Source organism: Ochotona curzoniae, unplaced genomic scaffold, assembly GCF_017591425.1.
Source record: "Ochotona curzoniae isolate NIBS_2020 unplaced genomic scaffold, NIBS_Ocur_1.0 contig_1302, whole genome shotgun sequence".
Classification (NCBI taxonomy): domain Eukaryota; kingdom Metazoa; phylum Chordata; class Mammalia; order Lagomorpha; family Ochotonidae; genus Ochotona; species Ochotona curzoniae.
The window spans coordinates 18,508,692-18,532,089 of NW_024465035.1; the positions used below are offsets into that span (position 1 = coordinate 18,508,692).

General features: G+C 51.2%; 1 protein-coding gene and 1 non-coding gene across 2 annotated transcripts in view; one reads left to right on the top strand and one right to left on the bottom strand.

The window, feature by feature from the left end:
* Positions 1 to 23,398, top strand: part of ITGA9 (integrin subunit alpha 9) — a 240,981-nt gene that overhangs the window by 16,168 nt on the left and 201,415 nt on the right. Inside the window, exons 3-5 of the mRNA XM_040964761.1 lie at positions 1,314 to 1,420; positions 6,083 to 6,206; positions 21,360 to 21,427. Coding sequence (XP_040820695.1) covers positions 1,314 to 1,420; positions 6,083 to 6,206; positions 21,360 to 21,427 — 299 coding nt within the window. The remainder of the gene's footprint in view (positions 1 to 1,313; positions 1,421 to 6,082; positions 6,207 to 21,359; positions 21,428 to 23,398) is intronic.
* On the bottom strand, positions 14,630 to 14,732 carry LOC121146313. The gene has a single exon (XR_005882187.1). It is a non-coding gene; the product is annotated as a U6 spliceosomal RNA (small nuclear RNA).

The following is a 23,398-nucleotide window of genomic DNA, read 5'->3' on the forward strand; positions in this document are numbered from 1 at the left end:
GAGGTGTTGGGGCCTTGTTTTTTGCACGGTGGGGAAAGACCATTAAAATAATGTTAGCTTTTGTATTGTAAATAGGGGACCACACGATCAGGTGAAGGCTTTCACTTTGGTCTGGAGGAATACCTTCTGGTGAGTCAGCCTAGGTTCAGAGTGCAGCTGAGACATGTCCAAAATGTCCTGCAGCCTCCCATGAAGTCAAGATTGAGATTACCCACTGAGCAGGGACTGGCTCGAGAAGACCAAGACAGCTAAGGGGGGACTGTGCTTTGGCCATAGTAGCTACTCCGTGAACAGGGCCTGCTTTTTACTATTGTCACTTCAAGTCCTTGCTTCCTCCTGAGTCCTTTCCCATCTGGATCTTTTAGTGGCTATTTTAAGAATAGGTCTGTTTATTTATTTGAAGGCAGAATTGAGAGAGAGAGAGAGAGAGAGAGAGAGAGAGAGAGAGTGGGAGAGTGAGCTGTTGCATTTGCTGGTTCACTCCTCAAATAGCAACAGTGCCTGGAGCTGGACCAGGCAAAGCCAGGAGCCAGGAGCTTCACCCAGATCACTCACATGGATGATAGGGACCCGGCATTTGGGCCGTCTTTTGCTGCTTTCCCAGCACATTGTTACCAGGGAACTGCATCAGAAGCAGATCAGCCAGAACTCTGCACTGTCACAGATGGTGGCTTAACATGCTGTGCTATACCAATGGGGCCCTAATAATTTTTCCCCTAAGATTTATTTGTCTAGAAGTTAGAGTTTGAGAGAAAGAGAGAGGCCTTCTACCATTGATCCACTGCGTAAGTGGCCACCAAGCCAGCGCTGAGCCAGGTTAAAGCCGAGAGCTGGGAGCTTCATTGTGCCTCCCACACGAGTAGCAGGGGCCAAGCACTTGGGCTGTGTTCTGCTGTTTTTCCAGGCACATTTTCAAGGAGCTGGACTGAGAGTGGAGCAGCTGGGATTCACACCAGCCCCTCAGGGGATGCTAGTGTTGCAGGCGGCAGCTTTGCCCACTATGCCACAGTACCAGTCCCTTAGTGATTGTTTCTAAAGCAAAGATTTGTGTTAATTCTTTGTAGCAGAAAAGGGCAGGTGTCTGTGGTGTTCTCTGGCTGGGAGCTGCTTGTCCCTGGAACCTTGCAAATGGAGGAACTGCAATAGAATGTACACACCCTTCTCAGAGGAAGTCTTGCTCCAAAACACACATGGTGCCATTAGTGGCAGAGTGATTGATGTCTTGTGGCAGCCGTTGGGGCAGTGGGTCATCCTTGGCAAAGCGGTGAGCATCCTTTATCCACCTATGCCTGACTCTCCTCTTCTCCCTCCAGGAAAGAATCGAGGCACATCCTGTGGGAAGACGTGTCGGGAAGACCGGGATGAGGAGTGGATGGGTGTGAGCCTGGCCAGGCAGCCCAAGGCTGATGGACACGTGTTGGTAAGGCCCTGGGGGTCCCGGGGTGGGGTGGTGCTCTGAGAACCGAAGACCAGGACCTGTAGGAACACTCGATGGCAGGGGGACAGTGTGGCTTTGGCACTGCTTAGTTGCACCTCCACTTAAAAGCTGACACATGCTCATGCCTTCGCAGGGCACTGGGATATGACTGCTGAACCGTGACAAGTGACACATGCTTTGTGCATCTCATGTGTCACATGCATATTTTTGCCTTCTTGATGTCAAGGAATAATTTACATCAGATACACAGATCTTCAGATTACAGTGTGTATTTTGACAGCTGTGCACACCTGCATACCCCCATATTTCCAGCATCCCAGTTCTTTCCGGCCCCTCCCTACTCACCTCCTCCTACAAGAGGAGGCCCGTGTCGTAGTTCGTGTTGCCGTCCCGATTTTCCTGAAAGTTTTCCCTGAAAGTTTGTATCCGTGTCATCCGTCTTGGGTACTCTGTCTTGGAGCTGCTGTGAAGCTGAGTTTTCGTAGGTTCCATTCCCTGGGCCTAGGGGCATGTTTTCTTAAGCAGTTCAGGCCAAAGGTTGCTGTGCCCTCTCTAGGGGAGCTCATGTTTGCATTCCTCTTCTCTGTGGCAGAAGCTGTGAATCTGAGTTCTGTCTTTCTCAGTGTCAGGGAGCGAAGTCCCCTTGCCAGGTCTCTTGGGAGCAGCTGGAGGCCGTCGCCAGCCTTGTGGGGCCAAGACTGCACGTTCATGCCGGCAACTCCCTTTGCTGTGCTCCCACATGGCCCTGGCAGCAGCTGTTCAGGTTCTGGAACATGGCTAGTTTAGAGCTTGTGCAGGGGGAGTTGTGGAGTAACTTTGCATTTAGCTTGGGAGGCTGAGGCAGGTGGCAGGATTTCGTCTTTTTGAGTTTGGATCACAGTGTGCAGTGTGCTTCCCTCCCATAACCTTTGCTCAGCCATTGGTGGGCATTTAGTGGCGTCTGTCTCTTGGCTGTTAGGAATAACGCTATTGATGGAGAACTGACTAGCCGAGGCCTGGTCATTGCGTCTGTCTAGGGAGTGAATCAGTGATGGAAGGGCTCTCATTGTCTTTTTTTTTTTCTCTCTCTCTCTGCCATTCTGACTTTCAAATATATATATATATATTTCAAATATATATATTTTCAAATATATATATATAATCTACAAATATTCAAATATATATATTGGAAAAGAATGATGCTGTGATAAGTATCCATGTATAGGATAACTTCACAATTCTGCTTGACTTCATTTGGATATCTAGAAGTGGGTGTGTGTTTTTAATTTTTAGAAAATATTTATTCATTTGAAAGTCAGAGTCACAGTGAGAGGGAGAAAGAGAATCTTTCATTTACTGGTTCACTTCCCAGATAACAGCACTGGTGGGTCTGGGCCAGGCCAAAGCCAAGAGCCAAAGCCAGGAGCCAGGAGCTTCACCAGGGCCAGGAGCCAGAAGCTTCACCAGGGCTAAAGCCAGGAGCCAGGAGCATCACCAGGGCAAAGCCAGGAGCCAGGAGCCAGGAGCTTCACCAGGGCTAAAGCCAGGAGCCAGGAGCCAGGAGCCAGGAGCTTCCCCAGGGCTAAAGCCACGTGGGTGGGAAGTAAACATACATGTGGAACTGTGGCAGACCCTCGGGTTTGTCGTGGTGCAAGGCCCTCTTCTTCTCCTTCTTGGACTGTTGAGGTGAGGCTGAGCAGATTTTCTGATCTTAGGGAGGGCTTTCCTTGCCCCTGTGATCGTTCCCATCTTCTGTCTTCTGCCCTCACTGGAGTTTGGGTGGAGGGATTGATGGAGGGTTTTGTGCTTTGGAGACCCTCCCTGGAATTTTTTTGAATTGACGTGTGTACAGTAATGGTCACGAGGGCTAAGGCAGTGCTCACTGTGTGTGATCTCTCTGCATAGGCCCTTGTCACTGTGTCCCTGAATGGGTCTTGGTGTTGGCACTTGGATCTCTACTTGCCCCGAATGCCTTCGTCTGGGTGCAGTTGAGTGTGAAAGGCAGTGTTTGGCTTTGCTGGGAACCCCTCAAGTTCACTCGCTACGTGTGTGGCCCCAAAAGTGAGGGAAGGGAGCATAGACAGTCACTGCAGTAGGATGTGCTCCCCAGTGTCACAGTGCAGCTGGCTCTCGGTGTACCCAAAGACACACGGCTTAGGTCTGTACGACCTGTCCCTTCTCCACAGTGATAGCACAAAACATGGTGGGTCCCCAAAGCACAGACTGTGATGAGCCCAGGAACTCGGGCATCACTAGGGTACCCCTGCATTAGGTGATGATAGATGACTCGAGTTCACACACTGTTGGGATTGAGTCAAAGATAAAAACCAAGGCATCGGTGGCAGTCCACGCTGCGTATCTGTAGGTCAAAAATATGTGAAGGAAAGAAAAAACAGCCACGGCTACATGGACCTTATAGTCTTCTCATTCAAATCTAAACAATGCAGGATGGCAAGTATTTACACAAGTGTCGCATTGCAGTAGTTATTCTAACTGACTCAGGGATGAGTGAATGTGTGCAAGAGGGAGTGGGCAGGCAGGTTATTTGTAGTTGCTATGCCACTTTCATCCTGATCTTGAGCCTCCACAGGCCTGGGGGGTCTTTAGGCATCTTTAGGCTTTCTTGCCCAGTATCATTTGCATCCACTGACAAGTGTGCTGTTCCCTCTGGCCTCTGGGGTTCCTGAGGGGCCTTGTGAGGGGCGCTGGTGGCTGTCGGCCTTCAGGATGAAGAGCAGGGATATTGAAGTCCCAGCTGCTCCGCTTCTAATTCAACTCCCTGCTACTGTACCCGGTAAAAGCAGCCGAGGACAATGCTTGGGGCCCTGCCATCCACGTGGGAGACCCAGCAGAAGCTTTGGATTTTGGCTTCAGCCTGTCACAGCCCTGGCTGTTGGGGCCATCTGAGGAATGAACAAGTGGATGGAACAAGTGGATCCTCTGTCACTCCTCTCTCTGTAGCTTTGACTCTCAAGTACATAAATAAAAATTCTTAAAAAGCAAAAACAAAAACAAAACAATGTGGGGTCCGGTGCAGTAGCCTGGTGGTGAAAGTCTTTGCCATGTATGCACTGGGATCCCATATGGGTGTAGGTTCATGTCCCAGCCGCCCCACTTCCCATCCAGTTCCTTGCTTGTGGCCTGGGAAAGCAGTTGAGGATGGCCAACTGGCCTGCCCAGGGCGCTGGGAGCAGCGGTGAGTGGGCATACTTGGAGGAGGCAGGGGCCAGACCGGCTGGCTCTCCTCTCCACGGTGACGACTGGTGGACGTGCAGACACACATAGGACAAGGGTGCCTGTCCTTCTTGTCTGAGACACAGGGCGGAACCGGGTCTTATCCGCGCTGCCATGGGCCTTGTGGTGCTTCCTGCAGAGTTTGGTCCCTCAGGAGGAGAGGCTGAGAATGGCTTCAGGGAGGTCTGCCCAACTCTGACTGGTACTAAACTCTTGCCCGTCCCAGGGTGGCCTCTTCTCAGGGCCCCTCCCTGTCCAGCGTGGGGAAGTTGGCCACTTGGAGTGGGAAGGAAATGCGTCTTGCTAGGGGTTTCAAGATATGAGCGTGCACATTTGCAAAGCTCAAGTCAGGCGCTTCTTGAGATTGTGCTGTTTGCTATCTATCAAGTTACTTCCAAAAAAAAAAAATAATAAATAAGGGACTGTCAGGGCCTAGCCTTGTGGCACACAGTGAGTTAGGCTGTTGCCTGTGACACCAGCATCCCAGATGGGAGCACTGGTTTGGGTCCTAGGTGCTCCACTTGTGATCCAGCTCCCTGCTGATGCGCTGAGTCCTTGCAGCTCTACCCCGCCATGTAGGAGACGCAGATGGAGTTCCTGGCTTTGGTTTTGGTCTGGCCTGGCTTCGGTTGTTGCAGCCATCTGGGAATAGTGGATAGATGGAAGACCAAACTTTGTCATTCTGTTTTTCAAATGCATCAGTACCCGTTTGGAAGGAAATCCCATTAGCAGGCAGTGCAGTGTTTCTGTAGTTATAAGCAAGCAGCTCAGGACCAGCTACACTCCCTCCTGGGCTCTCACCAGCCCTGTGGATTCTCTTAGCTGCACATGTGGCATGTGGCCCAAAGCTAGCTCTCTGTCCCTGTCATCACTGTTCCCTGACCCAGGACTGCAACATCTCCTACCTTGCTCACTCTCACTCTTGCTTGCCTATGAGATGACTAACTACACCATGGGTCAGACCTGGGTAGACATGCCAGCTCCCCATCTTTCATCCTCTGAAGGACCTGCATACTTTGACCACATCTTGCCTCACTCCACAGTCATTCCAGACCCGCCCTACTGTGTCCTCCTTTCCGTACCCCTCTCCATGTGTGTGTCCTGATGTTTCCGTGTCCTGGAACTCTCCCCATGGACCCTTGCTCCAGCTGAGACCCATCCCTCACACCTCTGTGCTGTAGCCTTCTATGCTTCCTTGTTGGTGCTGGGCACCAGTTGCAATGCCCACTGATGGAGTGTTGCCTGTGTCTTCCTACTAGTTCCTGGGGCAGCACATGCAGCTGCTTTTGTTCGTTGATGCCCTGTACAAGGTCTGGGGTGAAGGTATGGCTGGGTTTCTGGCTGCTTCTCCATTCTTTCTTCCCACAGGGCCACCTGGTATTGTGGCTTGCAGGTCTGACTTTCCTACCTTCCATTCCTTTGTTCCTTTAGGCCTGTGCCCACCGCTGGAAGAACATCTACTATGAATCAGACCACATCTTGCCCCATGGCTTCTGCTACATCATCCCCTCCAATCTACAGGGCAGAGGCAGGTCGCTAATCCCGTGCTATGAAGGTGAGTGTGGATTGAAGAGCCATCACCCCCCTCCCTGCCTCACATCCTCCCTACACCACCACCTGCATGTTCGCTACTCCCCCGCCCCAGCTTCCCAAGTGCCAAGAGTGGATAGCACTGCCCACATCTGGATGGCCTTCTGATGTCCCTCCCAGACTCTGCTGAGCTAAGAGCAGGTACAAATGCAGTAGTGTTTCCAGGCCTTTCCCAACTTTTCCTGGGCCTCCCACAGTGGTCAGGGGCCCTGCCAAGCCTTCTGAAGTCTTGAACTGCAATTTAGTGAGCCTCAGGCTGCGGGTCTCCTACCACTCTGGATGCCTGGTGGCTCCGGGAAGCACACTTCACTTTGCCTGCCTGTCCTGGAGTCGGCCAGGGCGATCTCCACGGCTCCAGGCAGCTCCCTGTCTAAGGACAGGGCTGTTCATTTTTAATTGCTCACGCCCACCCCGTTTAGTTTGGACAGAATGGCCACTGTCCCATATCCGCGTTGCCTCAGCCTCCCTGGCTTCACATGCAGCCCCTGGAGTGCGCTCTGAGCACTGCTGTTTGGACACTGCATTTTTCCTGGGGCCTCGGATGGATTGAGCAGGGTACTCTGTGCCGTGACCCCGTGGAGGAATCCGCCAGGATCCCTGCCAGAGGCACAAGCCTCTTCCTGTGGCTTGCTTTGTTCTGTCTATCAGCATTTGATCAGCTCTGGCTGGGTCGTGTGGGGAAATCCGACTGTGGTCTTTCTGTATCTCCATGTTGTTTCAGTCAGCAGAAAACCACCCCCATTGTCAAAACAGAGAATGGTACGAGGGAACTCTGGAGTGTGGGGAAGAGACTCCATAGCTTGGTGCAAAACAGCTTTGAAGTCGGGTGGAGTGTTGCCTTGATGTACACGTCTGACAGATAACAGCTGTGTATGCTTGATGGCGAGGGAAGGACAGTGGGTCCCCAAGGTTCATGTCCTGGCTGTCTGACTCACTCTAACCTTTTCCACAGGAAGAGAAGAGAAAAGACTTGGGCTGACACAGGGGTAGCTCATAGGGCTGAAGCAAGGGAGGTAATCCATGCCAGTGGGGGGTGGGCATAGGATGGCCATGATCATTGACCCCAAACTAGGCCTGCAGTAGCCACAGGGTGGCCTGACTCTCTGAACCCAAACCTGTCATCTAGTAGCCATAGGGTGATGAGGCTTACTGACCCCTAGCCTGACCTCCAGTTGCCATGGGGACACGTAGCTCTGCATTGTGACCTCTCTGCGCACCCCGTAGGCATCGGAAAGCAAAGGATGTGCTCAGCAGAAGGTGCTCCTGTCCAGGGCTTGTGCTTCCAGTCCTGGCTGTGGCTTGTGCTGTTAAATGATCTTTATTAACCCCTTGTGGAATCCATAGTGGTCCAGTGTTGCAGTCTGGCAACTCCTCATTTCACCGTCATCACCCAACTCCAGCCAAGCAGATTTGGTTTTCCTGTGCTTTTGGTTCCAAGTGCTTAGGTTAGAAGTTTTTCTCAAAGATACCCATGGGGCGGGCTGGAAGTGGGAAAGGGAAGGAGGGGGTCCCACTAAGGATGTGCTGCACAGAAGGCTATCATGGTGGGTGGCTGGGACACAGTCCCTGTGGGCCTTGATGGAGGCCAGAGTGGAAACCACCCATCCCTCTGGAGCGTGCAGCTTGGGCTCTTTTCATTCCCACCCCACATCCTGTTCTGCCTTGAGTTAGGCCTGGGAAGCCTCTGAGCGTAGAGCAGGTGGGGAAGGGTGGTGCACCCAAGGCAGGCATCACTGTTGGATTTGTATTGGTTCTTCCCTGGGGAGCTATAGCAACCTGCCAGGGGCCAGTGCTTGATGCAGAAGTGGGGTTTGTTTAGCTCACAGGCGCTGGCAGCTGCTGGGGACTGGCAGTGCCCTTTTGTTTGCCTCATATTGTGGCAGCTGGGGTAATAGGGGGAGCTCTGAACAGATGGGAGCAGAAGGGGCTCTGTGGCTGTCACCAGGCAGAGCAGGGGGAGAGCAAACTGCTCTCTTGAAAATGAATCCACTGCGGGAGAGCAGACCAGGTCACCTTCCACCAGGTTGAACTTGCTAACTGCGTCCACCATCCCGGGGATCAAGCCTCCAGCACATGGCCCTGGGGGTGGGAATTGGGGGAGGTATAAACCACTTACCGCATCCAGCTTCCCCCCTCCCCCCGCCAACACACACACACCTTTTCCAAATTCGGGATGTGTTTTGCTGAGAGTCACTTGTTCAGTGCGAGAGCTCGGAGTTGACGTCTCCATCCACCCTGTGCCTTGATGGTGAGCAGTGATTTTTGTTAGATTGTGTATTCAGTGTAAGGTGGTCGGCAGCCCTCGGAAGGCAAGAAAGGGAACTGAAATCTCAAATGTGAGTGTGAGTAGGTCAGGACCAGCTGCCCGTATGGGATGCTCTGCATGCAACATCAGCCCTGCTGTGCTGGGGTCTAACCCAGGTCCTTCTCAGCTTCTAGCCGTGCAGTGTACCCCATTGCAGCTCAAGGGTTCCAGAGAGCAGGTGCATGGAGCAGAACTCTGGACTGAACCCATGGCCAGAGCCCAACACGGATTGGCTCCCCACACTGGCCCATTGTCACTGCTAATGTTGGCTGTGGTGATTATGTGGACAGAGCGACTGGCACAGGGCTGGTGTCAGGAACCCAGTTCTGTGGGTAGTGGTAGCCATTCCAGAGAGGGAGAACGGAGGGGTTGGGGACCCTTAGGCCTCTTTGTTCTGATTGCGCCCTAACTTTACAGTGATCCAACGTAGCCAGTAAGGAGATGAGCAAAGTGGTTGTGGCCTCACCTACTGGTAGCCTTCCTTTTGTCCCATTCCCTCTGTGAGCAGACACACATGTACACACATTCCTCTCGCTGCCTCTCAAAAAAAATTCATTTTGGTGCAAAAATTTTCAAAAAGCATGCATTGTTTTTTTTATACTACACGTTTTCTATGCCCCTTCTGATACTTTGTTTTTAAAAAATGTAATGGAAAGTTAGTGTGACAGAGTGTGGGGGGAGATGGTTCCCGTCCTGTGGCTCACTGGTTAAATGCCTGTAGGAGCTAGGACTGGGCCAGGCCGAAGCCAGTAGCTTAGTTTGGTGAGGAAAGGACAGGCATTGATGTACTTGAGTCATCAAAGCTGCCTCCCAGGATATCCAGGAGCAGGAAGCTGGCTTGGAGAGCAGACTTGGATCTTGGTAAGGGCTGCAAAGAGTCTATTGTAGTAGTTTCATAACTACACCAAGGCCCACCTTCCCATGAACTTATGAAGATCCCTTGTAGGGATGGATTTCATCGTTTTGCACCATGAGCGTCTGAAGTACTCTGGTGTCACTTGGTTACCAGGTAGATATAACCCCAGTGACATAGTCACCGTTGCCAAGAAGTTCCCCACCTACAGGGGGCAGCAGAGAAGAAGCAAGGGGCTTCATGAGGGTGGGCTTGCTGTGTGGGGAGACAATTGCCCCCTTTTGCATGCACCTGCTAACAGGGGGCCTCTTCCTGAGGAATCCCATTGCACGCCAGGGCGGGCAAGGTTGCATTAAGGAGTCATTGTAGTTGATACACGGTTCAACCTGTGAAGCCAGGATGTATGGAGCAGGGGAGAGCTTTAAAATTGCTGCATCAGTTCCAGCGATTTCTGTGCCACTGCTGTCCCTGGATACACTTCCGGAGCATGGTGGAGAGCCTGTGGGAGGGGTCAAGAGAGGTGTGGCCTCAGCAGTGGTCTTTCTCCCTGGGACTGTGAACTCCCTGAGACCCAATGTGGGACAGATGTTCTGAGACTCCTCTGCATCTTACCTCTCTCTGAGCTACCCTGAGAAACTGGTGAGAAAGCTCAGGTGCGCATGCGCAGAAGGAACATCCATTCTGTACTTGGAGCCTCCTTGGGGTCTCCATGGTGAGGGGATGCTCCAGGGCTGGGGTGCTCACCTGTCGGCAAGCTTGGCTGGGATGGGTAAAACCCATGAACACCTTGCCAAACACAGCTTTGGAAATCTTAAACAGCCTTGTATATATATAGAGAGAGTGTGAGAGCGACAGCTGGGTCAGGGCGGCTCAGGTGCTTCCTGTCTCTAACTGGGTGGGGAAGGCTACCAGAACTTCCTGTTGGAACCAGGAAATGAGGAGAGTTTGGGGGTGGGGATAATAGGAGGTGGGCAGGCAGAGTACACCTTTCAGTCACATAGCCCATCTGACTGTGCATCTGATGCAAGTGTCACACACAGCCCAGAGCATGGAGAAAGAGCTTCAGAGACACGACTGGGTTGTTTGTAAGTTGAAAATCATGTACCATTAAATTTTGGTTCCCACTACTGGCCACACCAGGGCAGCGGAGGACTCCTGACAGCTGGGTTTGTGTGTGCAAGTAGGCCGAGAGGTGGCTTTTGTCCTTCGTGCTTGAGCCTGGCTGAATAGTAAGCGTTGAGTCCTCCTTGGATTGCGACAGAAAGAACTCTGGAGAGTGGGGTAACTTGGGAGCAGCTCGTTAAGGAAGTAAAAAACACTTAAGAGGAAGCGCTGATAAAGAAATGCAGCGAGAAGTACCCACCTGGTACTGCAGACCTAACCATCAGAACTCGCCTCTGCACCTGCTCTTTCCTGCTTCCTGTCTAGGTGACCTTCATCTGTAAGAGGGGCAGAGTAAGCCCTTCCCAAGAGGTGTTTGTCATCAGGAGCAGAAAGTGTCAACATAGTAGCCAGCTCGGAGTGTGTGCCCAATAAATGGGAATTGTTCAACAATCCTGTGTTTATTTATGACATGGAAAGATTGTTCACCACTGGTTCACAGCCCAAATGACTTCAACAACTGGGGCTGAGCCAGTCCAAAGCCGGGAACCAGGACTGGAAGCTGTGCTCCAATACGGGCTGTTAGTGTCATGGCCAGTGGCTTAACCCTCCAAGCCACAGCACTGACCCCAAATGTGAATTTTCTAATTAACTTTCTGGTAATAACATTCCTAAACATTCCCGTAATGTGACTAACACATCCTGTTTTAGTAATAGATAATGGAGGGTAGAAAACCAAATATTATTAAGATGTATTTTAAGAGCTCCTTAAAAGATAATTTCTTGAATATCTTTGAAGGTCCTATTTACATCATTTATTTGCGTGGGAAACTTGCCTTCCATTTTTGGGAACATGATCTAAAGTTTAATTCCTGCCATGTTTAAAATTTCTCCAGCTTGGAATTGTCCAGGCATGACTTGATTTGATTTTACTGTGCTTTAAAATTGCTGCATCAGTTCCAGTGATTTCTGTACCATTGGTTTTATTATCGAGGAATGGCTGGCTCTTTCTTTCCCATGTATTTTGTGTGTCTTGTACCAGTGATCATTTCAAGGGATCATTCAAACGTGCAGATATGTTTTCCCCCTTGTAATGTTGAAGACTCGGGCTCCACAGGGGATAAAAATCAATCAAGGTCCATTTCCAAATGAAAAGCAATAGAGGTTTTGTTGTGTTGCGTGTTTGCTTTGGAGAGAACCTTCAGAGGCCAAGATGATCTGTTTAAAGAATCACGAATAGACCTCTTAACATTTTATTAAATAAGAACATCCACATTTGCATAGGACTTTATGGTTTCCAAAGAGCTTTCATAAACATTATCTCACTTGAGTAAAACACAGCACTTTACAAAGAGGATGTGGTTGTGCCTTATGGCTGGTTAAGGCGGCTGGAGGTCCTGGCTGGGGGACAGAGGAATGGTGGCCTAAAGAGACAGCCTAGGCGGGGGAGGTGTGGAAGGAGAAGAGGGGGTGACTGCTGTTGGGGTTTCCCCTGGGCACTAGGAGCTCCATGGAGCCTTCCTTTTGGGAGCGAAGAATTGAGCCAAACTGTATCCTGTGTTGCATGCACGGTTCCATGCATTGTGTAGAATTGCCAATGGCTTAATGCTTTTTGCTGTTCTGATGTGTTCCTTATACACGTCCTCTTCTGAAATGCTGTGTCTGTGTGATGTGTATCTCTTTGAGAACGAACAGACTCGGGGTACCTAGCATTTGGTGAGCACCTTTCAACGCTGTGCTAGGTACGTCACATCAGAGGCCTTCCTGAGTAATTGCATCATGTCAGGGCAAGCATCGTCATTCTTGTTCAAATGAAAACAACTGGAAGTGGGTGAAGCCCACCCACCTGCTAGGCAGGGGTGAGGATGGCAGGCCTCAGGTTCAGAGTAGGTTTCTAGGTAACTGACTATTCCATTGGAATTTTCTGTGATTACTGGGGGTACCCATCACAGAGAAAAATACCCTGTTTTTTTTTAAGATTTATTTTTATTATTTTTTTATTGGAAAGGCGGATATACAGAGAGGAGAGACAGAGAGGAAGATCTTCCGTCCGATGATTCACTCCCCAAGTGAGCACAACGGCCCATGCTATGCCGATCCTAAGACAGGAGCCTCTTCCAGGTCTCCCACGCGGGTGCAGGGTCCCAAAGCTTTGGGCCGTCCTCGACTGCTCTCCTGGGCCACAGGCAGGGAGCTGGAAGGGAAGCGGGGCCGCCGGGATAGAACCGGCGCCCATATGGGATCCTGGGCATGCAAGGCGAGGACCTTAACCACTGCACCACCGCGCCGGGCCCATAAAATACCCTGTTTTTAATGTTAGAATTTTGGGGGACATTTCAGTATAGGCTTTTAAAACCAGGTTAAAGCTTTACAATGTTAGACCCACACTACAGACAGGCCCTCGCATGTCCAGGGATAGACCTGGCCCCTTGGTCAGATCAGCTGTAGCCAAGGTTCTATGTCCCAGGTCTGTCCCTACTCCAGACATGTGGTTTTAATATCTCAAATGCAGTTTGTCCAGGTTTTCACACCAGTTTTATTACAACATTGAATTCTACCCAACTCTAAACTGGAGTTTTTTACTGAAAAGTGACAGTCCTGTGTCTCAGGTCACCTTATTTAGGAAGGACAGACTGACAGCGTGTATAGGAGATGAAGGGTAAGAATGCCGTCTGCCTCCTGCAGCATGGTTTGCTTCCACATCTGAAACAGTCGGCAAGATGGGTTGTTAGATTCTGGGTGGGAGGAAATTTTTAAAAAAGCTTTATTTTCATTGGAAAGGCAGGTATACAGAGAGAGTAAGGGATACAGAGAAAGATCCTCTGTCTGTTGGTTCACTCCTGAAGTGGCTGCAACAGGCAGAACTGTGCTGATCCGAAGCCAGGAGCCAGGATCTTCCACATGGTGCAGGATGCCAAGGCCTTGGGCCGTCCTCGACTGCTTTCCCAGGCCACAAGCAGGGAGCTGAATGGGAAGTGGAGCTGAATGGGATTAGAACCGGCGCCCATATGGGATCCTGGCGCGTTCAAGGCGAGGACTTTAGCCGCTAGGCCACGCCACCGGGCCCTGGAAGGAATTTTTAAAGGATTATATCACACACACACTCTCTCGCATGCACACACACACATGTTCTGTTTGCTTGTTCACTTCCCAATTGTCCACAACCTCTGGAGCCTGGCCAGAGCCAGGATTCAGGAACTCCATATGGGCTCCCATGTGGGTGGCAGCTACGTCTCCAATATGGGATGCATTTGCTGCCAGCAACAAGTGAACCACAGTGCTAGCCTCTTAAGATGCATTTTACGATTGTAAAAGTTGTATAGCGTTAAATTAACCTTGCTAACAACTGTACTACGGATAGGGCTCTGTGGATTTGACTATACTTGCCTTGTGCAACCTTTACCAGAATCCATCTGCCAGTTTTTTTCCCAGAACATTTTCTGATTTTCTATCACCCCAAACCTGGATTCTATACCCATTCAACAGTCACCTTCCTTCCCTGGACACCCCAGGGAAGTCTTACTTTCTGTCTCTGAGTTTTACCATCTTTACTCCCTTAATCCCAAAATCGAGGCGGATGGCAGGAGATGCCTGGGTGCTGGCTGTGCGCAGTATCTGGGTTGTAGCAGGTGTCAACCTTTCCTTCCCTTTAAAGATTGAATACTGTTTCCTTGTCTGTGTTGCATCTTGTTTACCCATTCATTCCCCCATTGAAAGCAGCTTCTGAAGGACCAAGAACAAAGCTTCGAGGTATTTTAGGAAGTGAGATAGTGTGGCGGAGTGTACGGGGACAGACGGGCCCTGCTCTGGGCGCCTTGGCCAGTGGTGTTAGGGAATCCTTTGCCCTATCAGGGACTGGATTCCTCACCTGGGAAAGCAGTGGGTGGGTTAGACTTGTGACACCTTCTCGGAAGATCTGTTCTTCATCTAAAACTCTGTTTCCTTGCTTAATTAGATGGCGAGTTTCTGAGTTTGTTCGCCTTTGCTTTTAAAATTCACCATGACTTAAGCAGACATTTGGATCAAATGTTCTACCTTTTCCTCTAGCCTAGCTATTTAGCTCATTTACTCTGCTTTCCTTTTTATTTGTTTTTCATGTTACAATCCCCGCTCCCCACACCAGCTCCACTCAAATTTGGAATATGTCAGGAATTTGTGTGTCATTCTTGCACAGGTGCCATGCCGATCATCCCTGTGCCAGCCCAGTGTTGGCATCTGTGTTGCGTGGCCACTTGGCGTAGTTTCCTGTTCTCTTCGTTGTTGCATGTTTAACTGTGTCTACATCCACCTGCCCAAATGCACTGCCCTCTAAATAGCAGTTTAATCATAAAGTTTTCAGAGTTAACACTCCTGAGTGACATTTAGAAATAAACGTGAGACTCAGAAGCTGTCTGTCCGCTCACCCGCATTTATTTCATAATAACTGGAAAAAGCATTTAAACCTCAATGAAACAGGCTGTGTTTGAAAGATGCAACTTTCTCCAGTGAGCAGTCAGAAGAAAGATGATTAGGAAGGATGTATGTTAGGCTGTGTGTAAACCTTGGTCTCCCTGCGGCTTAGTTCTAACCCAGCGTTTTAGGAAGGGCAGAGGAAATGGTCCCACCCAATCAGTGGCCACCTTGAATGCATTAAAACTTATTAGTGGAGTTGCAGATGGCAAACATTTGGAAACCAGTACATTTTTTTTTCCCCCTCTCTGAATTGCCTTCTGTTTAGAGAGGATTAAATAAAAGCAGTGACTACATCAAACATAATACTACCATTTTTAGAATGAAGAGGCCCTATGACTCTATGAAATAACGTGTGGCGCAGGCCTCATAATTCAAACCCACCCATGGCTGAGGTCTCTCATCTCTGCCCAGTTCCTCCTGGTGGTCTCTGGATGTTCCCTCTCCAGTCTTTGCTCCCCAGGATCCTGTCTACGGATCAGAGTCAGGCGAGCCACAGGATGCCTGGGAGTTGCTACCCTGCATCCTGGAGCAAACGAGAGAGAGAGCCAGTGTGCTATAGCTCTGTCTGCCTAATAGATCCTGGCCTCTGCGGGAGCCATGGTCTTGTGAGCATATGGGCTCCTGAGTGGACAGGAGGCGCTCATGGGCCTGGCCTCACAGCCTTTGTATTTGTACAGGAAAAACGATTCCTGGGAATGTGGGAGGCTGGGTCTCTCCACCCTGCATTTTCTGACTTCTCTGTGGAGGGAGGGTGAGTGACGCTGGTGTCTGGGGAGCCACGTAGGGGCTGCCCCTGGCCTCTGTGCCTACCTCGCTTCCTGCAGCTTTGTGGTTCAGGCTGCCTGACTGGCTCAGGTTGAGACTGTCAGAATTAAGGTGGTTTTAAGCCCCCTAATTTTTTTTTAAATCAAGTGTTTTAGGGTATAAGTGATTAGGCTGACTGTGTGTGCAGTTGCTGCCCCCCCAGTATCGGGGAGCTGTGGTAGGCAATGTGGTATGGTGGGTTAATCTGCCACCTGGAATGGCCACATCCCAAATGGGAGAGCTGGTTCTTGTCCTGGATGGCTGATCCAGCTTCCTGTAATGGACCCTTGGAGGCAACGGGGGTGATTAAAGTGCCAACACCCAGTGGGAGACCCGGGATATGGCTCCTGGCCCTTGGTCTTCAACCTCGTTCATGCCTGGCTATTGGGCCATTTGGGGAGTAAACCAGCAGATGGAAGATGTTTTTGCTCTCTCGCTTTCTCTGCTTCTTAAATTGATCGGTCTTACATGGTGTTGTAATACAGTTGGATAAATTGGCATTTTGACACACTGACATCCGTTTGGTCATCGGTTCATATTTTGGCTGCTCCACTTACAATTCAGCTCCCTGCTGTGTGCTTGGGAAAGTGGTGGAAGGTGAGCCAAGCGCTTGGGCTCTTGCACCCATGTGGGAGACCTGGGAAAGCCCCCCAGTTCCTGGTTTCAGCCTAGACTGGCCATGGCCATCATGAATGTCTGCGGAGTAAATTAGCAGATGGAAGGCTTTTTCCGTGTGCGTGTGCGTGTGCGTGTGTGTGTGTGCGTGTGCGTGTTGTGCCTCCCTCTCCCTGAAGCTGCCTTTCAAGGAAATCAGTAAATCTCAAAAAATAAGCCTAAAGATAATATTTGTGTGGGAACTAGTTCCACACTCTGTGTTTACCCCAATCTGAGGATGCTCTGATTCTTCATGGGACTGGGCAGAATATTTGTGTAGGAGCTAGGTACACCCTCTCATGTATGTTCCATCATCTTGGGATGACTTGTCACACGTGAAAAGCAGTGAGCGTGGACAGCTGTTCAGCTGCATTGATTAGGGAACCAGGTCAGGAACATGTGCACCTGACCCACACAGATGCACTGTCTGCCTCCAGGTCAGGGATGTGTGCACCTGTCTCACGGTCTGTCCTCAGGATCGGGATGTGTGCACCTGTCCAATGCAGATGTGTTGTATGTCCCCAGGTGAGGGACGTGTGCACCTGTCCCACACAGATGCATTGTCTGCTCCCAGGGCAGGGATGCATGTACCTGTCCCACACAGATGCACTTTCTGCTCCTGGAGTGTATACTGCATAGCTGGTTGAATTTGCAGATGTGGGGCACTGACGGTGTATGCTTTTGTGGGAAGAAAGGCTCATGTGTGGGTATTCAGAGGGTAGATTCAGGAGAAATCGTAACTTACCTTTTTTACCTTTTTATTTATTTGAACAAGTTAGGGGGAGAGGGGAAGGAGGGATGGAGTGAGTGGAGGGAAGCTGGGGGCGGGAGGGAGGGAGGGAGGAAGGGAGAGAGAGAAAGAGAGAGAGAGATCTATCTTTTGCTGGTTTACTTCCCAGATGGCTGCAATGGCTTGGAGCATCTTCCAGGTCTCCTGCTGAGGACAGGGTCCCAAGCACTTGGGGAATCTTCTACTGTTTTTCCTAGGCTAGTAGCAGGAATGTGGATCAGAAACGAAGCAGCCAGGAGACGAACCCGTGCCCATTTGGGATGTGGACATTTTGTAGGTGACAGTTTAACCCACTGTGTCACAATGCCTGCTCCCATTCTTATGGTTTTTTTGGGGGGGGGGTGAGATAATATTTTTTTGGGGGGGTGAGATAATAGTAAGGGTGTCCCTAGCCCAGAGGATTAGCATTCAAAACTAAGAAATATGTACAGGGCCTGGGGGAATCTCTCAGTGTGTCTGGGAAATCCTAGAACCCTGGCCAGTCGTGGGTCAGTGTTGAAACCCAGGGGTCAATTCACCTCCTGTGGTGCCTTGCTCACTTTCCTCACTTTTGCCGACCCTTAACCCACTTTGTCAGGGTCAGTGGGCATCCAGGGCACAGCACAGTAAGCGTGAGTGTGTGTAGATGGTTGGTGTGTGTGTCTGCATGAGCATGTGGTATAGGTGCGTGAGTTTGTGGTGTATGCAAGAGGAGAAGGCTCTTTGGACTAGCAATGGGGTCTGGGCTGCTGTGGCTGGTGTGATGTCACCGCAGGTGGAGGGTTATAGGGACGATGCTGCAGCACCATGCCGAGGAGGGCAGGCACTGAGGCCCCCGGCATGGTGCTGTCCTGGGGTTGGTAGAAGTTCCTGCTAGGGGCTGGGCAGAGTCAGAGAGCCACAGTGTGGATGCTCAGTGTGGCCCCTGCTCCAACCAGCCCATGTCAGGCCTTGACCACCCAGGTGGCCTATCCTGTGGGCTCTTGGTTTGTGCCATCACTCACACCACTTCATTAGGCTCCTTGGAGGTGCAGAACCCACAGCATGACTCTGTTTCATGCAGGGCTGGGATGGTGCTCTGGGAGCCTGCCAGACCTGAAGTGACAGGACAGGGCTGGAAGGGTGGGGAGATGCGGGGGGAAGCCCTGAGAGGAAGACCCTCCCCGTTGTGTGTGCACGCACTGAGTCGGCTGTGTCTGAGGGAGGCATTCGCCCTTACCCGCATGGTCTCCTGGACGAGAGGCTGAGCAGCTGAGTCTCTTGAGGTAGAATGGAGGGGGAGGGGCGGAAGCAGAGCAGCTGCCTCCTGCTCCATGTGTAGGGGCTCATGACAGAATCGTGAGGGGTTGCAACAGCGCTGTCCTCCCACGGGGATGTGTGAGTGGGTGGGTGGTACCATCCAGGGGCCCCAGGTTCCTGGTATGCTTGCCTGAGAATGCTCCAAGATGGTACATGTGCACCTTGGCCTTAGAGAACACCAAGGCTTGGGATGGTGACCACTTCTCTGGGTGTCCCACAGCACACACAGCACAGCTCACGTCAGGGCATCCCATCCTGGGAGGGCTGGGCCCCAAGTGGTGCTTCCTGCTGGCCCAGGCAAGGGTGTCTGTAAGGGTCTTAAGCTTGGGCCGGCAGTGGAATGCTCCCCATTCCCTAAAGAGGCTGTGGTTGCCACAAAGCTCCTCGGTGCTGTTCCAAGGGTAATGGCCATGGCAGTTTGAGGAGATCGAGGAGGTTTGGAAAAGGCACTGGAGTTTGGTGTCTTGAGTGTTTGGTCACCATGTACTAAGAGGCCTTGAGATGGTTTGTTTAGAGTGGTTTTTAAAAAATTATTTTAAAATATTTCCTTCATTCCCCTTCCCACCTCCCTCCTTCCTTCCCTCTCTTTTTTCCTTCATTCCTTCCTTCCAAAGGCAGGGTGAGGGAGAAAAAAAGGATGTTTTCCGTCTCCTGGTTTCCTCCCAAAGCAGCCACAATAGCCAGATATGGCCAGGGGAGGAGCCTGGAGCTCCATCCAGGTCTTCCTTGTGGCTTCCAGGACCCAAGGACCTGGGCCATCTGCTGTCTCTGTGACACATTAGCAGGGTGTCAGATGGGGAGCAGAGCATCCGGGACTCAAACTGGTGCTTAGAAACTGCTCAGATATGGGATACTGGTAGCATTTAACCCACTGCACCACAGCACCAACCCAGAGACTATGTGATTTAAAGATGGGAGTCCCAGGCCCGGCACGGTGGCACAGTGGTTAAGGTCCTCGCCTTGCACGCCCGGGATCCCATATGGGCGCCGGTTCTATCCCAGCAGCCCCGCTTCCCTTCCAGCTCCCTGCTTGTGGCCTGGGAAAGCAGTCGAGGACAGCCCAAGGCTTTGGCACCCTGCACCTGCGTGGGAGACCCGGAAGAGGCTCCTGGCTTCGGATCAGCATAGCATGGGCCGTTGCGCTTACTTGGGGAGTGAATCATTGGACGGAAGATCTTCCTCTCTGTCTCTCCTCTCTGTATATCCACCTTTCCAATAAAAAAATAATAAAAATAAATCTTTTTAAAAAAAGATGGGAGTCCCACTGAATTCCTGTGAGGCTGGGTTGCTAAGGTGCCCGGTATAGCCGTTTTGTTCAGCTTTGGGAATCTGATTGTCTGATGTTAACATTGTTCTGGAGAGGCAGTGGGGTAGATGGGTTTTGTGCCAGACCTCCCAGGTCTAGTTTGTAGTGGTGTGTTGGGGTTGGCACATTTTGATCCTCACAATCATGCAGTTGTATAAAATGGTTTATAAGCCCTCCTTTCCCCTCTCTCTAATCTACCCACCCCTTCCCACTGCCCTGCCCACTCCCCTGATCCCGCTGCACTTCCAGCCCTGGCATAAGACCTTGCAAGGCACAAATGAGTTCTGTTGGTCACTCACTGGACTCCTTCTGGAAGGCAAGGAGTTCTTAGAACAGCAGAGTGGGGCTGGAGGGACTGAGTGCCCTCCCACGGAAGAGGACTCACCCGGTCGACATTCTGTTGTCATTCAGTGGCCAGCTAATGGCCACTTACTGGAACGTGTTACTAGGTCTGCGGTGAGTGTTGTTAGAAACTGAATTATCCTGCATCCCTAGAGCCCTCTCTCCCTCAGCCTGGAGTAGACTGAGCCACAGGAAGTGGCGCTGTGTTGCAATTGCTGCTGCATTGTTCCTTTGTATTATTTATCTTGTGTTTCAAAAATAAACGTGTTGGCTTTGAAGGGCGCTATAGAGACTGGCCAGCAGCCCGGGGTGACTGGATAACCCACACACCAGGGTACCCCAGGAAGGAAGCCATGCAGCCTTGGACTGTACTTGTCACTTCACCAAGCCTCCCCGTCTTCACCTTTTAATCCGTGGATGGATGTGATTTCGTAGGCACAGGGATAGGATGCTGAATGAAATGGTATGAGTACAAACACTTAACACAGTGGCCAGGACTTGCTAACTTTTGTTGAAAGCTTCCTGCTGCTTCCTGGCCAACTTAAAAATAAACAGCAGTGACCCAACATGTCTGTATGCTGGGCAGGAATGTTGGGAGTCAAGGGATGCTGGAGCAATGCAGTGGACCCTTTGTTTGCTTCTGGTCTTGGGACATCGTATCACCTTCCTCCCACACAAGAAGGAGGCATCCGCGTGAGGCATGGCTTGGCAGTGCCATCCCTAGTACAGCCATAGGCTGCTGCCAGCCCGCCCACCTGCTCAGGCAGTCCTGCTTCTGCAGCTCTGATCAACAGTACCCTTCTAGTTGGCCAGAGGAGGTATGGCACCTGTGGTTGAGTCAGGTGTTTTCAGGGAGACAACCACATCATTCCAGTTCTGCATTGTGCTTGTAGCTCCATGGGCCCACTAGGGAGCCCTATACTTTCTGAAGTCAATGACCCAATTGTCCCCAGCCCTCCCACTTAACTGCTACGGCTGCCTCCCTTCCTCCCTTCCTCCCTTGCAGGATTGGAGAGTATATGGGTCACCTGCCTGCCTCCCTTCCTGGTGGCACTGGGGCCCTGGAGTTTAGAAGTCAATTGACTTCTTGGCACTTCCCTTCCATGCTGCTCCCAGGCTGGATGGCATCCTGGGACCAGCCTGCAGTGGCCGTGGGGTGGTGGCCAGCTGCTCATGTGTGACTGGTACACACTGGCATGCTGAGGTTTGCTGTCTTTCCTCCCTCCCCTCTAGAGTACAAGAAGAAGTATGGAGAGGAACACGGCTCCTGCCAGGCGGGGATCGCCGGCTTCTGCACCGAGGTGGGTGCCAGCACTGTGGGTGCGTCTCTTCCCTTGGGGAGTGCTTGTTTCCTGGCCTCATGTGTTTTGGGCCAGCGTTGGAGATCCGGCTTCTGTTCTAGGTGCTCGAGGCCTGAGTGGGCATATTGTGGTCCTCACACGTTGGGGAAAGTCATTTAACCATGTGTGGGTCAGGTGATGGAGGGAGTAGGGGAACCAGCTGGCCAGAGACCACTGGGTAAGGTGGCCTGGGCCAGCTCATTGGGAGATTTCTATGGGGACATGGAAGAAGCAAATGAGGGGCCCAGGTGAGCCTGATGCCTGGCTGTGGGCAGTGTGAGGGTGGAGCCTCACCATGCTTTCTGTTCTTGCTCTGTGCCTCTGATCCAGTCCTATGTGCTGAAAGCCTGTGCAGGCCCCTGCCCGCGTGCCTTGGCAGCAATAGCCTGGCCTTGAGTTGCAGGGACATTTTAAAAATGTTTATTTCCCTCTGAAAGGCCTGTCCCAGGGAAGGGAAGGAGGTTTAGAGAGAGAGACAGAGGGAGGAGAGAGATGATGGACCTTCCATCCATTGGTTTGCTACCTAAATGCTTGCAACAAACAGGCTTGAGCCAGCCAGGCTGAAGCAAGGAGCCAAGAACTCCATCTGGGTTTCCCACATGAGTGGCAGGTGTTTAAGCACTGGAGTTTTCACGCTGCCTTGCAGGTGGGTTAGCAAGGAGCTGGGTCGCAGGTCAAGCAGCCAGGGAATGCTGGCATCTCAAGCCGCAGCTTAGTTCACTGTGCCACAGAGCCCATCCTTGGATAAGTCCCTTCTTTCCTGTCTTTCAAGATTTAGTTTATTCTTTTTATTTGAAAGGCAGAGTTACAGAGAGAGGGAAGAGAGAGAGAGAGAGAGAGAATGAGAAAGAGAGGTCTTCAGTTTGCTGGTTCATTTCCCCAATGCACCCACAAGGGCTGCGATTAGGACCAAGCTGCAGCCTGGCACCAGAAATACTGTCTAGGTTTCTCATGTGGGTGGTAGGTATTCAGTTACTTGTGCCAGCACTGGCTGCCTTCCAAGGCCTATGTTAGCAGGAGGCTGGAATTGGGAGATGAAGCTAGGTGTGTAGTGGGTGGCCTCTTCACCCCCAGGCCAGATGCCCACCTAGGACTGCACCCCTTCATATCACCTGTCATTTCTTTTTTTTTTTAAAAAAAGATTTATTTTATTTTTATTGGGAAGGCGGATATACAGAGAGGAGAGACAGAGAGGAAGATCTTCCGTCCGATGATTCACTCCCCAGGCGGCCGCAATGGCTGGAGCTGAGCCAATCCGAAGCCAGGAGCCTCTTCCTGGTCTCCCACATGGGTGTAGGGTCCCAAAGCTTTGGGCCGTCCTCGACTGCTTTCCCAGGCCACAAGCAGGGAGCTGGAAGGAAAATGGGGCTGCTGGAATTAGAACCGGCGGCCATATGGGATCCCGGGTGTACAAGGCAAGGACCTTTAACCACTGCACCATCGCACTGGGCCCTCACCTGTCATTTCTTAGGATTTTGGTGACCTTTACTGCATGCAAAGTGTCAGACCAGGCTTCTTGTGACACTGGCATCCATTTAATTATGCAGAACACAAAAAGATGCTGTTTACTCCTCCTGTAACTCATCGGCAAAAAAATGTCTGCTTTTCCCCCCCTGTTTTTAATTTTATTTGAAAGGCAGAGTTATAGAGAAGGAGAGACACACACAGAGATCTTCCATCCATTGGTTTACTTCCAAAATGGCTGCAATGGTTGGAGCTTAGCCAGTTTTGGAGCCAGGAGCCAGGAGCTTTTTCTGGGGCTTGCAACTGGATGCAGGGTTCCAAGGACTTGGGCCATCCTCCACTGCCTTCCCAGGCCATAAGCAGGGAGCTGGATAGGAAGTGGAGCAGCCGGGACATGAACTAGCACCCATATGGCATTTGCAGGTGGAGGATTACCTTTTTGATTCAAAACTGTGACTCCCTCAAGTC